General features: G+C 37.1%; 1 protein-coding gene and 1 non-coding gene across 5 annotated transcripts in view; one reads left to right on the top strand and one right to left on the bottom strand.

The window, feature by feature from the left end:
- The window catches only part of RNGTT (RNA guanylyltransferase and 5'-phosphatase), a 369,143-nt gene that overhangs the window by 303,122 nt on the left and 47,374 nt on the right, over positions 1 to 18,647 (top strand). For 3 of the 4 annotated variants that reach the window (XM_077903107.1, XM_077903110.1, XM_077903106.1), the window contains exon 14: positions 15,751 to 15,817. In XM_077903107.1, the coding sequence (XP_077759233.1) occupies positions 15,751 to 15,817 (67 nt within the window). Of the gene's footprint in view, positions 1 to 15,750; positions 15,818 to 17,577; positions 17,796 to 18,647 lie in introns of those variants that run through there. The other variant, XM_077903108.1, reaches the window with a different exon arrangement.
- Positions 17,218 to 17,320, bottom strand: LOC144317903 (U6 spliceosomal RNA). Its single transcript, XR_013383790.1, has one exon. It is a non-coding gene; the product is annotated as a U6 spliceosomal RNA (small nuclear RNA).

Below are 18,647 nucleotides of genomic sequence, written 5' to 3' on the forward strand. Positions count from 1 at the left end.
TCTTTCCCTCTGCCTCTCACCCCACTCGTTCTCGGTCTCTCACTCAAATAAGTAAATAAAAATAAGTAATAAAATACATAAAAAGAATAACATACTATATACCCTTTTTTACTTTTCTTTTTTCACTTAATAGTAAGTATATCTTAGAAATTGCTCCCATCAGTATCAGAGATCTTCCTTATTATTTTTTACAGCTACATATTACTCTATTGTGTGGATTTACCATAACTTACTTAACTACTCTGCTGTGTACTTGGGTTGTTCCAGTATTTTGCATACCAAGAATGTGCAGTGAATAGACTTGTACGTGTGTATTTTTGAGTTTTTGGAAGTGTATCTTCAAGGCAGATTGTTAGAAGAGAGATTGTTAGGTCAAAAGCTTAAGTGCATATGTGGTTTTGTTAGATATTGCCAAGTTTCCCTCCATGAACATTGTCCTAGTTTGCCTTTTCCACAGTAGTATATGAGAACTTTTGTTTCCCCCAGGCTAGCCAGCAGAATACAGTCTCTATGTGTTTCAGTTTTTGCCAATCTGATAGGTAAATGGTCACTTGGTGCTGTTTTAAAATGTATTTCTCAAAAAAAAAAAAAAATGTAAAAATGGGGCTCAATCTACTGATCCTATTTCTCTAATTACAAGTTTGAATATTTTTTTATATTACTAATGCCTTTTTGTGTGTGTGTATTGCCTTTTTATGTCTTTTTCTCATTGTCCTATCAGGTTTTTGTTCCTTTCCCCTTCAGTTTTTAAGAATTTTTAATAATAGAATTATTAGTTTCTTCTCTGTAGTGTATGTTGCAAATGTTTTCTCATAGTTTGTTAGGTATCTCTTGACTATTTATGCTATTTGTGCCCTGATGGTTTGTTGAAATTTTTGTATAATGTGATTTACCAATATTTTCTTTCGTCACATTAAAATTACAGAGAAATATACCCAGGTTTGTTTTCCTTCTAATACTTATAAAGTTTTTCTATTCTGTCCTGCAGTGCCACCTTTAATCAATCAAGTATTTATGTGTAGGTCTGTTTCTAGATTCTCTGTTATAGTCCACTGGCGTTCTTGCCTGGCCCTTGCTAATACCGCATTTTCTTTACTGCTGAAGCTTTGTAAGAAGTCATGATACCTAATGGAGCCAGTCTCCTTACTTTTTTGTTCTCTAAGAGAATCTTTTGTATTTTTGTTCTTTTGCTTTCCCATGTGTATTTTGTAATGAGCTTATTAAGTTTCTCATAGAGATTCTCTCAGGATTAACATTGCATTAGGTATATTCAACATTGAGATTTCCTATCCATGAACATGATATATTCTCTCATTTCATTTAAGGCTTCCCTTCCTTCTTTTCTTCCTCCTTTTTGCATTTTTATTCATGAGAGAAATTAGCCTATACATTTCCTTTCTGGTATTATCAGAATTGCATTTTTTATTTATTTTTATTTTTATTTTTATTTATTTTTTAAAGATTTTATTTATTTATTCATGAGAGACACAGAGAGAGGCAGAGACACAGGCAGAGGGAGAAGCAGGCTCCATGCAGGGAATCCAACGTGGGACTTGATCCCGGGTCTCCAGGATCAGAACCTAGGTTGAAGGCGGCGCTAAACCACTGAGCACCCGGGCTGCCCAGCATTGCATTTTTTAAAGAAAATAAATTTTATTTTTTAGAACTGTTTTATGTTTCCAGATATTTGACCAGAAAATAGAGAATTCCCATATATCTTCTCTCTCCCAGCACATAGTTTCTTCTGTTATTATCACCTAGCTGTTAGGTTTTTAGGTAGATAAAAGTTTTTCACTAATTTTGGTAAATACCAAGAAGTGTGGTGCTGGATTATATAATAAGAATATGTTTCATTTTATAAGAAACTGCCAAACTGTTCTTCTGCATTTTACATTTACATTTCTGCCAGCAGTGAATGACAGTTCTTGTTGCTCCATATTAGTTGGTATCAGTGTTTTAGATTTTGGCCATTCTGATAAGTATATAGTGGTATCTTATTTGAATTTTCATTTCCCTAATGACTCGTGATGTTGGGCCTTTCTTTGTTTTATGCTTACTTGCCATATATATATTTAGCAAGATGTCTCTTTAGGTCTTTGGCCATTTTTTAATTAGGTTGCTCATTTTCTTAGTGTTGAGATTTAAGAGTTCTTTAATTTTTGAATAACAGTCCTTCATCAGATATGTCTTGCAAATATTTTCCCCAGGTCTGTTGCTTGTCTTCGCATTTCTCTCTTGATCAACATTGCATTTTATTATTATTTTTAAAGATTTTATTTATTTATTCATGATAGACACACAGAGGGACAAGCAAAGGCACAGAGGGAGAAGCAGGCTCCCAGCAAGGAGCTCATTGTGGGATCTGATCCCAACCCCAGGATCATGCCCTGAGCCAAAGGCAGATGCTCAACCGCTGAGCCACCCAGGTGTCTCAACATTGCATTTTCACATCTGAGTGTCAGAGTTATGCTGACTTGTTAAAATATAAATATTCTTTCTTCTTCTATTTTCTGGAAGAATTTGTATATGATTAGAATTAATTTTCCATTAAATGTTTGGTAGAATTTGCTGAAGAATCCATCTATAAACCTGTTGCTTTCTTTTGAGAGATCATTAAAATTTTTGTGGTAGGACAAGTAAGATACTCTATTTTTTCTTATGTCAGTTTTAGTATACTGTATTTTTCTGGAAGATTTTATAGTCTTAATTTTCAAACTTGTTTGGTGTAAAGGTACTTATACTCTTAATATTTTTTAGTATATGTAGGTTATATTCTCTGTGTTGTTCCTGATACTATCTGTGCTTATCTTTTATTGTCGAGGCTCATTAGGGATATGTCAATTTAATCATTCTTTTAGAAGAAACAGTTTTTAATCTTTAACCCTATTCAGTGTATGTTTTCCATTCGTGAATTTTAGCTTACTGTTTTCTTCTATTTTCTTTGGGTTTAATTTAGTGGCATTTTTTCTCACTTCTTGAGGTGATTGCTTAATTCACTGATTTTCAGCATTTATTTTTTGACATATACAGTTTGGGTTATACATTTCTAAGTTGGATTTAGCTGTATCTTACAAGTTTTGATATATTATTATTTTGTTATCTATATAAAAATACTCGATAATTTCCTTTGGAATTCCCTACAGCTTACTTACTGATGTATTTATATCATTTTAGACATGAGGATTTTCTGATTATTTTTATGTTCTTGACTTCTAACTGAATTCTTGTATTTAAAGACTGTAATCTAAATTATTTTTTTAAGTTTGCTTCATGGCCCAGCATATGACCAGTTTTTATAAATTTTCTGTGTATGTATATTCTGTGGTCCATGTATTGTGCAACTATGGCTGGTGTCCCTATATATTTTTGTCAGTGGTATTGCTGAGTTCTTATGTATTATTGTTGCTTTTGTGCTCTGTTTTTCCATCATTTATTAAGAGAGGAAAGTTTAAACTTCTATCATTGTGGATTTGTTTAATTTCATTATGTACATCATTGTTTTATATATTTTATAGCTGTGCTATTAGATCATATAAATCTCTTGACAAGTTGAACCTGTTATTATTCTGAGGTATCTCTCTTGACCTCAATAATACTTTTTACATTGACTTTTTTCTGTCTGATAATTATATAGTTACAGATATATTTGTTCTCTGAATACTGGTAGCTCAACATTTCTTCTTATATACCTTTGCAAAATGATTCAGTTTTCTCTTGTTTGCTTCAGCATTGTATTTATCCTCCAGGTTTATTTATTATTTTTATTTATTTCACTCAATATATACTTCATTTAATCAAAGCTTCATTTTTAGGTAACTTATTTCTGTTGGCACACAGACTCTTTCAACATGGTTTTGGTGGTGGTGGTGGTGGTGTGTTTTCTGTTTTTGTTTTTGTTTTTTTTAACAAAAATCTAGAGCATTTGTTATGCCTGTATTAAGGTTTAGAAAATAAACCAGATAGAAAAATGTAGGCTGTGGAAAGTCTCTAAAGATAAGAAAAAACTTACTCATTGGCTCATACAATTTTTTTTCTGGGCCTAAAGGCATATGCTGCTGTTATTTACATCCTACTGGGAGTCTCAAAGAATAGAGGCCTCTCAGTAATATGCATTTTTTCAAATTCAGAAGGGCGCTATTGATCCCATATGAAATGCATTTGTATTCTCTTTTTTCCTCATAGTAGAGATATCAGATGTGGCTTCTCTAAGAAGTAGGATTTTATGTAAATAAGCATTAAAGATATTATAAATTTTGGGGCACCCAGATGGCTGGCTTAGGTCATGATCTCAGGGACGTGAGATCGCCCCACCTTGGGCCCTTGCACTAAGCATGAAGCCTTCTTAAGATCCTCTCTTCCTCTTCCTCTCCCTCTGCCCTACCGCCACATGCATGTGAGCTGTCTTAAAAGACAACACAAACAATGAGACTAAATTTTTTCAGACTATTTTGTTGCAGTTGAAAAATATATATTAGTAAGTATTGTAATTATGGGTTGACAGAATAGTTAATTTTGAGTTACTTAGCTTATTATTTTTAAAAAGATGCCCTTTCCTTTTTTTAACTTTTAATTTGAGGCAAATATAGACTCAGTTTCCTTTTTTTTTTAAGATTTTATTTATTTATTCATGAGCGACACAGAGAGAGAGAGAGAGAGGCACAGACACAGGCAGAGGGAGAAAGCAGGCTCCATGCAGGGAACCCAACATGGGACTCCATCCCAGGTCTCCAGGATCATACTCTAGGCTGAAGGCGGTGCTAAACCGCTGAGCCACCCAGGCTGCCCTCAGTTTCCTTTTATTTTTTTTTCTTTTGGATTTTTAGTTTTTTAACAAACTTAGGATATGAAGACAAGGATAAATGAGGACAGTTTGGGAAAAACTGGGATATGTGTTCCCTATAGCTATTAAGGATGATAGTGGAAAAGAAACTTACATTTATTTAGCACCTAATACATAGCTGGACCAGGCCAGTTACTTTAAGTTGGCATTTCACATTGTCTTCTCAACAATCCAAGCATGTCAGTATTATTATCTTTTTTTTTGGTATATATTTTTATTGGGGTCCAATTTGCCACATGTAGCATAACATCCAGTGCTCATCCCATCAAGTGCCCCCCTCAGTGCCATCACCCAGTCACCTGAACCCCTGCCCACCTCCCTATCACCCCTTGCTCGTTTCCCAGAGTTAGGAGTCTCATGTTCTGCCCCCCTCACTGATATTTCCCACTTATTTTCTCTCCTTTTCTCTCTATTCCCTTTCATTATTTTTTATATTCCCCAAATGAATGAGACCATATAATGATTGTCCTCCAGTTGACTTACTTCACTCAGCATAATACCCTCCAGTTCCATCCACGTTGAAGCAAATGGTGGGTATTTGACAAAATACAGCTTCCATTCCTGATCAGAACTCTTCAAAGTGTAGGGATAGAGGGAACATTCCTCAGCATCTTAAAAGCCATCTACAAAAAGCCCACAGCAAATATATTCTCAATGGGGAAACACCGGGAGCCTTTCCCCTAAGATCAGGAACATGACAGGGATGTCTACTCTCACCACTGCTATTCAGCACAGTACTTGAAGTCCTAGCGTCAGCAATCAGGCAACAAAAAGAAATAAAAGGCATTCAAATTGGCAGAGAAGAAGTCAAACTCTCCCTCTTTGCAGATGACATGATACTGTACATAGAAAACCCAAAAGATTTAGTTTCCTTTTAAAGCATTGCTTTTACATCTGATATAATCATTAGGTTATGGTGAATGAGAGACTTAAATAATGTTCATTCTGTTACCTGACAAGTTTTATTTTTTTCTTTACATGAGAAACTTTTCTGGAAACAACTTCACAGCATTCTTTCCAGGATAGGTATTTGTTAATATTAGTATTTGGGAATTTGAAGCAAAATGAACATTAGTCTTACTTGTGGTTACTTTTTCAAAAATGCGAATAGGTCCATTCCTGATTCTTCTGCACCCCCACCCCATGTTATTGCTGTCTTATTGCTATTGTCCCCTTCTTTTTTTTGTTAAAGTATAGTCTTGAATTCATGACCCTGAGATTAAGAGTCAGATGTTTAATTTACTGAGCCACTCAGATGCCCTGCTATTTCCCTCTTTGATAGCCACACTACAGAAGTTTTTAGTTAAAGCAAATATTTTAGGAATTGTTAGCATATGAATAAAGGTTATGTTAATGTTCATGTAACTTCAGGGCAGAGCAGTTATCTGGTACTAAATGAGTGAGAGTTTCTATTTTAACAAATACATATGAATGCACCTATCAGTGCTGAATTAATGCCTTACTCTGGGAATTTAAAATATATGATAGCTGTATTATATGCAAGTACCTTTTCACCACAAAATGGTATCTATTATTTGACAACAATTATGTATACAATTTGGCAAATTAATTTTTTGAAAGGTAAAAATGGTTAAAGAAATGTTCCATCTTAAAAGTGTTTTCAGAGTGTTAATTATTTTGCATTTAGATGATGGTATATATTAAAACCCACTCAGTTGATGGTGGTAATATAATCTATGGTTAGTAATAATAGGTACATGAATGAGAGAGAACAGTATGTAAAAAGTGAAACATGTATATGCTACATAATTGATATATTTAAGAAATGTCTTGCTTAGGGAAGGGTAGCTGTTAGGCAAGTTGGAGGAAGGGGGGCACACTAAATAGTATATTGGCAAGCTTCCTGAAATGCATATGCATAGTAATTTGAGGCACATTGATTTTTAAATGTCAGCCAGCTTTTATTCTCTTCTTTCTCTAGCATCTATTTGTATGAATAGGGACTATTCTTGCTTCTGAAGGGGGGTTTATTAAGGTTATTGTGAACATTTGTTATATAGGAAATAAATTACCACTGCTGTATATAAAACTAACATTAAATTTGTGATACTGGCAATAGTTTGTGAGAGATTTAATTCTTTATGTGTTAATTGATGGCTAAGAAATTTTCCATTTCACTGTTGAGATTTAGAGATATTGCAAACAAATGTCTTTGTTATGTCTTGCAAACATAACAAAAGTTATGTTCATGACCTTCAACAACATGCTAAAATGAATTACTGCAAGTATCACTTATATCCCAAACTTAAGTATCTTTTTGCTAAATTGGTTTAATCAGGATTGTGTTCATCAGCTATTAACATTCTTTTTAGTGGTCTTTAATGCTTTATAAGTCTTTGTAGAATGTTGAGAAGCCAAGGATACTCCTGGGAGATTGAATGTCTATCTGCCTTATTTCATAAAATCTAAGGTGCTTTTGAGAGTGTGCTTTCTTTTTTTTTTTTTTTTTTTTTTTTTTTTTTTTTTTTTTTTTTTTTTTTTTTTATTATTATTTTTTTTATTGGTGTTCAATTTACTAACATACAGAATAACACCCAGTGCCCGTCACCCATTCACTCCCACCCCCCGCCCTCCTCCCCTTCTACCACCCCTAGTTCGTTTCCCAGAGTTAGCAGTCTTTACGTTCTGTCTCCCTTTCTGATATTTCCCACACATTTCTTCTCCCTTCCCTTATTTTCCCTTTCACTATTATTTATATTCCCCAAATGAATGAGAACATATAATGTTTGTCCTTCTCCGACTGACTTACTTCACTCAGCATAATACCCTCCAGTTCCATCCACGTTGAAGCAAATGGTGGGTATTTGTCATTTCTAATAGCTGAGTAATATTCCATTGTATACATAAACCACATCTTCTTGATCCATTCATCTTTCGTTGGACACCGAGGCTCCTTCCACAGTTTGGCTATCGTGGCCATTGCTGCTAGAAACATCGGGGTGCAGGTGTCCCAGCGTTTCATTGCATTTGTATCTTTGGGGTAAATCCCCAACAGTGCAATTGCTGGGTCGTAGGGCAGGTATATTTTTAACTGTTTGAGGAACCTCCACACAGTTTTCCACAGTGGCTGCACCAGTTCACATTCCCACCAACAGTGCAAGAGGGTTCCCTTTTCTCCACATCCTCTCCAACATTTGTTGTTTCCTGCCTTGTTAATTTTTCCCATTCTCACTGGTGTGAGGTGGTATCTCATTGTGGTTTTGATTTGTATTTCCCTGATGGCAAGTGATGCAGAGCATTTTCTCATGTGCATGTTGGCCATGTCTATGTCTTCTTCTGTGAGATTTCTGTTCATGTCTTTTGCCCATTTCATGATTGGATTGTTTGTTTCTTTGGTGTTGAGTTTAATAAGTTCTTTATAGATCTTGGAAACTAGCCCTTTATCTGATATGTCATTTGCAAATATCTTCTCCCATTCTGTAGGTTGTCTTTGAGTTTTGTTGACTGTATCCTTTGCTGTGCAAAAGCTTCTTATCTTGATGAAGTCCCAATAGTTCATTTTTGCTTTTGTTTCTTTTGCCTTCGTGGATGTATCTTGCAAGAAGTTACTATGGCCGAGTTCAAAAAGGGTGTTGCCTGTGTTCTTCTCTAGGATTTTGATGGAATCTTGTCTCACATTTAGATCTTTCATCCATTTTGAGTTTATCTTTGTGTATGGTGAAAGAGAGTGGTCTAGTTTCATTCTTCTGCATGTGGATGTCCAATTTTCCCAGCACCATTTATTGAAGAGACTGTCTTTCTTCCAATGGATAGTCTTTCCTCCTTTATCGAATATTAGTTGCCCATAAAGTTCAGGGTCCACTTCTGGATTCTCTATTCTGTTCCACTGATCTATGTGTCTGTTTTTGTGCCAGTACCACACTGTCTTGATGACCACAGCTTTGTAGTACAACCTGAAATCTGGCATTGTGATGCCCCCAGATATGGTTTTCTTTTTTAAAATTCCCCTGGCTATTCGGGGTCTTTTCTGATTCCACACAAATCTTAAAATAATTTGTTCTAACTCTCTGAAGAAAGTCCATGGTATTTTGATAGGGATTGCATTAAACGTGTATATTGCCCTGGGTAACATTGACATTTTCACAATATTAATTCTGCCAATCCATGAGCATGGAATATTTTTCCATCTCTTTGTGTCTTCCTCAATTTCTTTCAGAAGTGTTCTATAGTTTTGAGGGTATAGATCCTTTACATCTTTGGTTAGGTTTATTCCTAGGTATCTTATGCTTTTGGGTGCAATTGTAAATGGGATTGACTCCTTAATTTCTCTTTCTTCAGTCTCATTGTTAGTGTATAGAAATGCCACTGACTTCTGGGCATTGATTTTGTATCCTGCCACGCTACCGAATTGCTGTATGAGTTCTAGCAATCTTGGGGTGGAGACTTTTGGGTTTTCTATGTAGAGTATCATGTCATCGGCGAAGAGGGAGAGTTTGACTTCTTCTTTGCCAATTTGAATGCCTTTAATGTCTTTTTGTTGTCTGATTGCTGAGGCTAGGACTTCCAGTACTATGTTGAATAGCAGTGGTGAGAGTGGACATCCCTGTCTTGTTCCTGATCTTAGGGGAAAGGCTCCCAGTGCTTCCCCATTGAGAATGATATTTGCTGTGGGCTTTTCATAGATGGCTTTTAAGATGTCGAGGAATGTTCCCTCTATCCCTACACTCTGAAGAGTTTTGATCAGGAATGGATGCTGTATTTTGTCAAATGCTTTCTCTGCATCCAATGAGAGGATCATATGGTTCTTGGTTTTTCTCTTGCTGATATGATGAATCACATTGATTGTTTTACGGGTGTTGAACCAGCCTTGTGTCCCAGGGATAAATCCTACTTGGTCATGGTGAATAATTTTCTTAATGTACTGTTGGATCCTATTGGCCAGTATCTTGTTGAGAATTTTTGCATCCATGTTCATCAGGGATATTGGTCTGTAATTCTCCTTTTTGGCGGGGTCTTTGTCTGGCTTTGGAATTAAGGTGATGCTGGCTTCATAGAACGAATTTGGAAGTACTCCATCTCTTTCTATCTTTCCAAACAGCTTTAGGAGAATAGGTATGATTTCTTCTTTAAACGTTTGATAAAATTCTCCTGGGAAGCCATCTGGCCCTGGACTCTTGTGTCTTGGGAGGTTTTTGATGACTGCTTCAATTTCCTCCCTGGTTATTGGCCTGTTCAGGTTTTCTATTTCTTCCTGTTCCAGTTTTGGTAGTTTGTGGCTTTCCAGGAATGCGTCCATTTCTTCTAGATTGCCTAATTTATTGGCGTATAGCTGTTCATAATATGTTTTTAAAATCGTTTGTATTTCCTTGGTGTTGGTAGTGATCTCTCCTTTCTCATTCATGATTTTATTAATTTGAGTCTTCTCTCTCTTCTTTTTAATAAGGCTGGCTAATGGTTTATCTATCTTATTAATTCTTTCAAAGAACCAACTCCTGGTTCTGTTGATCTGTTCCACAGTTCTTCTGGTCTCGATTTCGTTGAGTTCTGCTCGAATCTTTATTAGCTCCCTTCTTCTCTTGGGTGTAGGATCTATTTGCTGTTTTTTCTCTAGCTCCTTTATGTGTAAGGTTAGCTTTTGTATTTGAGTTCTTTCCAGTTTTTGAATGGATGCTTGTATTGCGATGTATTTCCCCCTTAGGACTGCTTTTGCTGCATCCCAAAGATTTTGAACGGTTGTATCTTCATTCTCATTAGTTTCCATGAATCTTTTTAATTCTTCCTTAATTTCCTGGTTGACCCTTTTATCTTTTAGCAGGATGGTCCTTAACCTCCATGTGTTTGAGGTCCTTCCAAACTTCTTGTTGTGATTTAGTTCTAATTTCAAGGCATTATGGTCCGAGAATATGCAGGGGACAATCCCAATCTTTTGGTATCGGTTCAGACCCGATTTGTGACCCAATATGTGGTCTATTCTGGAGAAAGTTCCATGTGCGCTTGAGAAGAATGTGTATTCAGTTGAGTTTGGATGTAAAGTTCTGTAGATATCTGTGAAATCCATCTGGTCCAGTGTATCATTTAAAGCTCTCGTTTCTTTGGAGATGTTTTGCTTAGAAGACCTATCGAGTATAGAAAGAGCTAGATTGAAGTCACCAAGTATAAGTGTATTATTATCTAAGTATTTCTTCACTTTGGTTAATAATTGATTTATATATTTGGCAGCTCCCACATTCGGAGCATATATATTGAGGATTGTTAAGTCCTCTTGTTGAATAGATCCTTTAAGTATGATATAGTGTCCCTCTTCATCTCTCACTACAGTCTTTGGGGTAAATTTTAGTTTATCTGATATAAGGACGGCTACCCCTGCTTTCTTTTGAGGACCATTCGAATGGTAAATGGTTCTCCAACCTTTTATTTTCAGGCTGTAGGTGTCCTTCTGTCTAAAATGAGTCTCTTGTAGACAGCAAATAGATGGGTCCTGCTTTTTTATCCAGTCTGAAACCCTGCGCCTTTTGATGGGGTCATTAAGCCCGTTCACATTCAGAGTTACTATTGAGAGATATGAGTTTAGTGTCATCATGATATCTATTCAGTCTTTGTTTTTGTGGACTGTTCCACTGAACTTCTTCTTAAAGGGGAATTTTAAGAGGCCCCCTTAAAATTTCTTGCAGAGCTGGTTTGGAGGTCACATATTCTTTTAGTTGCTGCCTGTCTTGGAAGCTCTTTATCTCTCCTTCCATTTTGAATGAGAGCCTTGCTGGATAAAGTATTCTTGGTTGCATGTTCTTTTCATTTAGGACCCTGAATATATCCTGCCAGCCCTTTCTGGCCTGCCAGGTCTCTGTGGAGAGGTCTGCTGTTACCCTAATACTCCTCCCCATAAAAGTCAGGGATTTCTTGTCTCTTGCTGCTTTAAGGATCTTCTCCTTATCTTTGGAATTTGCAAGCTTCACAATTAAATGTCGAGGTGTTGAACGGTTTTTATTGATTTTAGGGGGGGATCTCTCTATTTCCTGGATCTGAATGCCTGTTTCCCTTCCCAGATTAGGAAAGTTTTCAGCTAGAATTTGTTCAAATACATATTCTGGCCCTCTGTCCCTTTCGGCGCCCTCGGGAACCCCAATTAAACGTAGGTTTTTCTTCCTCAGGCTGTCGTTTATTTCCCTTAATCTATCTTCATGGTCTTTTAATTGTTTGTCTCTTTTTTCCTCAGTTTCCCTCTTTGCTGTCAACTTGTCTTCTAGGTCACTCACTCGTTCTTCCACCTCGTTAACCCTCGTCGTTAGGACTTCTAGTTTGGATTGCATCTCATTCAATTGGTTTTTAATTTCTGCCTGATTAGCTCTAAATTCTGCAGTCATGAAGTCTCTTGAGTCCTTTATAATTTTTTCTAGAGCCACCAGTAGCTGTATAATAGTGCTTCTGAATTGGCTTTCTGACATTGAATTGTAATCCAGATTTTGTAACTCTGTGGGAGAGAGGACTGTTTCTGATTCTTTCTTTTGAGGTGAGGTTTTCCTTCTAGTCATTTTGCTCAGTGCAGAGTGGCCACAAGCAAGTTGTATTGGGAAAAAGAGAAAAAGAGAGGAGAGAAAGAAGGAAAGAAAAGAGAAAGAGAAAAAAAAAGGGAAGAAAAAGAAAAAAAAAGGAAAAAAAAAAAAAAAAGAAGAAAAAGAGAAAGAAAAAGAAAGGAGAAAAAAAGGGGGTGGGGGAAGGAAACAAATCAAAAAGCAAAACAAAACAAAAACAAAAACAAAAACAAACAAAAAAAGAACCACCGGGGAGTATCTTCTGATTCTGTGTTCTTTAAGTCCCTTGGCTTCTCCTGGAAGTTGTCAGTCTAGCTGGTGTTCTGGGGGAGGGGCCTGTTGTGCTGATTTTCAGGTGTTAGCAGTTGGGGGAGCTGCTCTGCCCCTGCCTGGTGCAGGGCTCGGTGGGGGTTGTTTACCCCGTGAGGCCGCAGGAGGAACAGCCCCAGTGGCGGGGCAGCTCTGGAAACCTGGAGTCAGCTCCGGCAGGAACTCCCTCTGCAGGGCCTGGAGGCTCCGGGGCGGGGCCGCTGATGTGCTCAGCTGGGGCAGGAGCGTCCTTGCTGTCCTGGGCCCTCCCGGCCTCTGCCTGTCCCGGGGGAGGCGGGATCCTGGGCTGTGTCCCGGCGCCCTGTGCTCCGGGGCCTGCGCTGGTGGATTCGCGCTCCCGGGCCGCGCAACCCCCTCCGCGGAGCTGCCGCCCGAGCCCCTCCGAGCTGCTCCTGGAACCGCGCAGCCCCCTCCGCACGGAGCCTCTTCTTCTGCCCGAGCCCCTCCGAGCTGCTCCCGGGGCCCCGCAGCCCCCTCCGCGGAGCCGCCGCCCGAGCCCCTTCAGCTGCTCCGGGTCCCGCCGGGTCCCGCCGTGCGCGCTGCAGCCCTTAGGGAGCTCGGCGCACTCTCCTGGGCGCGCAGTTGCTCTGTTACTGTCCCGGGGAGCCCGAGGGCCTCCTCGCCCTCCTGGTCCTGCTCCAACTCCCCACGAGCCCCTTTCCGCCCGGGAAGGTCGGTGCAGCTCCTGCTCCTCCGGGACGGGGCTCTCCTGTCCTGGGGACACTCGCCCCGGCCTCAGCCCGGCTCCTCGCGGGGCCCCTCCCCCTTGGAGGCCTTTGTTCCTTTATTTCTTTTTCCCCGTCTTCCTACCTTGATAGATGCGCGAACTCTTCTCACTGTAGCATTCCAGCTGGTCTCTCTTTAAATCTCAGGCCGAATTCATAGACTTTCAGGATAATTTGAAGGTTTTCTAGGTAGTTTGGTGGAGACAGGTGATTTGGAGACCCTACTCCTCCGCCATCTTGCTCCTCCCTCCTCGAGAGTGTGCTTTCTTAATCTTCCTAGACTGAGTTAGTGAAAGGTAACTACAAAACCATCTTTCAAAAACAAAACAAAACAAAACAAAACAAAAAAACCATCTTACACCTGTCACCTGGAGACAGTGATTATAAGACACTATAGAATATCAGAGGCATCCAGTCTTCAGAGAAGTTAAAATATGAAGAAATGCATATCCTAGAATTATTAAATTAGGACTTTTGTGGTCACTCACTATAAATTTTAAAAGATACTTATGATAATCTTGTGTTCTGATTTTTTTTAAAGATTTTATTTATTTATTCATGAGAGACAGGGAGAGAAAGAGAGAGAGAGAGAGAGAAAGAGAGAGGGGCAGGCTCCACGCAGGGAGCCCGATGCAGGACTCAATCCTGGGACCCCAGGATTATGCCCTGGGCCGAAGGCAGGCGCTAAACTGCTGAGCCACCCAGGGATTTTTTTATGATTAGGCCAATATGGTACACTGAGAAATTTCTATTGTATTGTTTTGAGTTTGCAGTCTTTTGTTCACTTTAAATACTACTCAATGTTTCATTATTAGATTCATGTAATAGAATCTATAGTTATCCTTGAGATCATTTTTTAACCTGCCGTAAAATGCTGTTAATTTTCATTACCTAGAGTAAAGGAGATGTGTTTTGAGCTAGTTGCTTTGAACAAGGGGTATAGGCAAATTTTTTTTTATTTGCTTTATGTACACTAATGTTAAGGCTGGAGTTGTGTTCATTTACTCACAGTGTCCATTAAGAAAAGGTTTATGATTTAAAAAAATGAGATAATCACAAGAATGTTTAATTATGTTCTTCTTATATCCTGTACCACTACATGCTCCACGAACACAGTTCTAATAATGATATTTCTTCATTCACATTTAATGCAATCAGAAATAAAGGATCTCTTTGAAATGGGAATAGGAAGGGAATTATGATAAAGGGAACGTAACCATTATTATATTTTTTTACCTTCTATATGGTTTGCTTTTTATTTCCGTGTACATTTTTTATAAGAACTAAGCATATTTTATAGAAATATGACTTCATATTACTTATACAATAAAGATATGGCATTTGACATTCTTCATGGTTTATTCCAAACTCCCTTTGGATTTTTTTTTTAAGATTTTATTTATTAATGAGAGATGCAGAGAGAAGCAGAGACATAGGAAGAGGGAGAAGCAGGATCCCTGTGGAGAGCCTGATACCACACCAGGACCCCAGGATCATGACCTGAGCCAAAGGCAGATGCTCAACCACTGAGGAACTCAGGCACCCCTCCCTTTGGATTTTCTTTTTTTTTTTTTCCCCCTTTGGATTTTCATCTTCACCTAATTATTTCTCCCTCAAGCCATACTCGTCTACTTTTTTGTCTCAGATCTCCTGCATTTTCAGGACTGGGTTTAAATTTTTCCCTTCGCCTTATCCACCCTTTAAGACTGACCCAGCTTTTTGAACTTTTCCAGCTCCCTCCATAGTAAGTACTTCTTACTCCACTATTTTGCAGTGGCAAATACATCTATATAGCACTTACCAGAGACCACCTTTTGGTAGCATTATTTATTTGTCTGGTTTTCCTGTTAGATTTTGGGACTCAGTTATTTAGGTTTGTATTATCTCCTGTAGTATGTAGTATAGATGTACTATGAGTGATTTTTGAATTGAATCCTTATAGATTTTTACATATATGCATTACTTCTTTCAGTTTTTTCCCAGAGGCACTCTGTGGTAATTTTGCCAGAATTACTAATAATATGTTAGTAATTTTTATATCTAAGTTTTCATTCTCAGCATTTACCACCATTTTAAGAATTATTCTTGAATCACATTGTATACTGGAAACTAATAGAACACTGTATGTTAATTATACTTGAATAAATAAACAAAAACAAAGAAGTACCCTCCTGTGATAATCTATTTCCAAATTAGTTTTAAAAAGGATTATTCCTTTGCAGGTTACTGTCTTACAGTGCAAAAGATAATAATTGCAAAGATAATTTTTTCACAGTATCTATTTGTTATACAAATTTTGATAATTATACAAGCTTATATAAGGAAGAATATTTTCAAAATAAAGTGTTTTTCTTTTGTTTTGTAGTTTACTTCCTCAGAATGTCGGTCTGCTCTATGTTGGAGGTTATGAAAGACCCTTTGCACAAATCAAGGTATGATTGTTCATTTTTCAGTATACTTTTTTAGATGTAGTTCACTTGTCCAGAACCCACCAAAAACCTGCAAATAACTATAAACGTATCAAAAATATTATGAATGTGAATTACTGATTTCATTTGTTTTTGCATGTTTCTCCTGAAGAAGTAATTAAGTTTTTCAAAGGATTGTTTTAATTTTCTTGCTCATAGTAGAGTTAAATTTGACCAAAGCACTATTTAACCTGTGTAATTTGGTAAAATTTGATATGCTTAAGCTTGTGAAACCATCACTACAATCAACAAAATGAACATATTTCATCACCGCCAAAAGTTTCCTGTGCCTCTTTGAAATTCCTCACTCCTGCACTTCTTTTCTTTCAGTCTCTAGGCGACCACTGATCTGATTTGTGTCATCATAGATTAATTTGCATTTTTTAGAATTTTATATAAATAGGATTATACAGTATTTATACTCTCTCACCCCCCTTCTCCTTCTCCCATCCGCTTTCATACAGCATAATTATTTTGAGATTCATCCATATTGTCATACTTACCAATAGTTCATTCTTTTTAATGCTGAATAGTACTCCATTATATGGTTATAGCACAGTTTCTTTATCCTTTCACCTGCTGTATGGACTTTTGGGTTGTTGCTACTTTCTGGCTACTATGAACACTTGTATACAAGTCTCGGTGTGGATATATATTTTCTTTCCTCTTGGGTAAATACCTAAGCTGAGTTAAATGGTGGTTGTATGTATGAGAGTGCCAGTTCCTCCATCCTGGTCTGGCCCATCTTTTATTAAGTTTAGTCATCGTAAGGGGTACATAGTGGTGCTTCACTGCAGTTTTATTTTTCATTTTTGTCATGACTAATAATGCTGAGCATCTTCTCATGTGCTTGTCATCTGTACATCTCTAGTGAAGTGTTTGTTCAACTCTTGCCATTTTTAAAATTGGGTTTTTGTGTTTTTACTGTTGAGTTGTAAGATATTCTTATATCTTCTGGATATGTCCTGTATCAGATCTGTGATTTGCAGCTTTTTCCCCCTATCTATGGCTTCTCTTTGCATTCTCTTAACAGGGTCCTCAAAGAGCAGAAGTTCTTAATGTTGATGTTCAGTTTATTAGTTTATTTTCTGTGGCTAATGCTTTTGGTATTGATCTAGGAAATGTTTGCCTAACCAACGTCACAAAAGATTTTAAAAGATTTTTCTCCTTTGTATTCTAGAATCTTAATAGTTTTAGGTTTTACATTTAGGTTTAATAACATTTTAGTCAATTTTTGTGTATGATTCAAAATTCCAGGTATAGAGGAATGCTGAGTGCCCCCCCCCCCCCAAACTTTTTGGCACATGGATATCCATCTGTTATAAAACCATTTTTATTTTTATTTTACTTACTTTTTAAATTTGTTAAATATGGAATGCTTCACAAATTTGCATGTCATCCTTGCACAGGGCCATGCTAATCTCTGTATTGTTGCAAATTTAGTTTATGTGCTACTGAAGCAAGCACTAAAACCATTTTTAAAAAACTATCCTTTCCACCATTGAATTACCTATACATCTTTGGTGAAAATCAGTTGATTTTGTGTGATTATGTGAATCTATTTCTGGACTTTTTATTCTGTTCCATCCCTCCACCAATACCACACTGTTTTGATTATTGTATCTTTATAATAAGTCATAGGGACAGAGTAAATCCTCCAAATTTGTTCTGTTTCAACGTTGTTTTGGCTAATTGGATTCCTTTAATTTTCATACACATTTCAGATTCATCTTGTCAATTTCTCTAAAAATGCCCACTGGACTTTTGATTTGGATCATGTTGAATCTATAGATCAATTTGAGGAGAAATGACATCCGAAGAATATCAAACATTTTAATTCATGAAGACTGCATATTTCTCAGTTTATTTATTTAGATCTTTAATATCTCAACAATATTTTGTTTCGGTGTATGGACCTTGTACATTTTTTTTGGACCTTGTACATTTTTAATAGATTTATCTATAAATACTTTATACTTATGATGTTATAAAAGTATTTTTTAACATATTTTTATAAAGACTGCATAATTTCTGTATACAATAAATATAGGAAAAAGGTTTTTTTAAGTGAAATATAATTAATATACAATAGTATATTAGTTTCAAGTGTACAATATAATGATTCATCTGTGCTGTACATTACTCAGTGCTTACAAGGTAAGTGTACTCTTAGTCCCCTTTATCTGTTTCACTCACTTATCCCCCAGCCTACCTCCCCTCTGGCAATCACCAGTTTATTCTCCATATTTAAGACTCTGGGTTTTTTTTCTTTGTTTCTCTTTTTATTCATTTGTTTCTTAAATTCCCATATGAATGAAATCATATGGTATTTGTCCATATCAAAATAACCAACAGCATTTTTTATAGAACTAGAACAAATAATACTAAAATTTGTATGAAGTGGGCAGCCTGGGTAGCTCAGCGGTTTAGTGCTGCCTTCAGCCCAGGACATGATCCTGGAGACCTGGGATCGAGTCCCGCGTCAGGTTCCCTGCATGGAGCCTGCATCTCCCTCTGCCTGTGTCCCTGCCTCTCTCTCTCTCTTTCTCTCTCTCTCTCTCATGAATAAAGAAATACAATATTTAAAAAAAAATTTTGTGTGAAGTCACAAAAGTCGCCAAAGAGCCAAAGCAGTCTAGAGAAAGCAGCACAAAGCTGGAGGTATCACAATCCCAGCTTTTAAGATATACTACAAAGCTGTAGTAATCAAAACAGGATAGTACTAGCACAAAAATAGACACATAAATCAATGGAACAGAATACAGAGCCCAGAAATAAACCTATGCTTATATGA

This window comes from Canis aureus, chromosome 7, assembly GCF_053574225.1.
Source record: "Canis aureus isolate CA01 chromosome 7, VMU_Caureus_v.1.0, whole genome shotgun sequence".
Taxonomy (NCBI): Eukaryota; Metazoa; Chordata; class Mammalia; order Carnivora; family Canidae; genus Canis; species Canis aureus.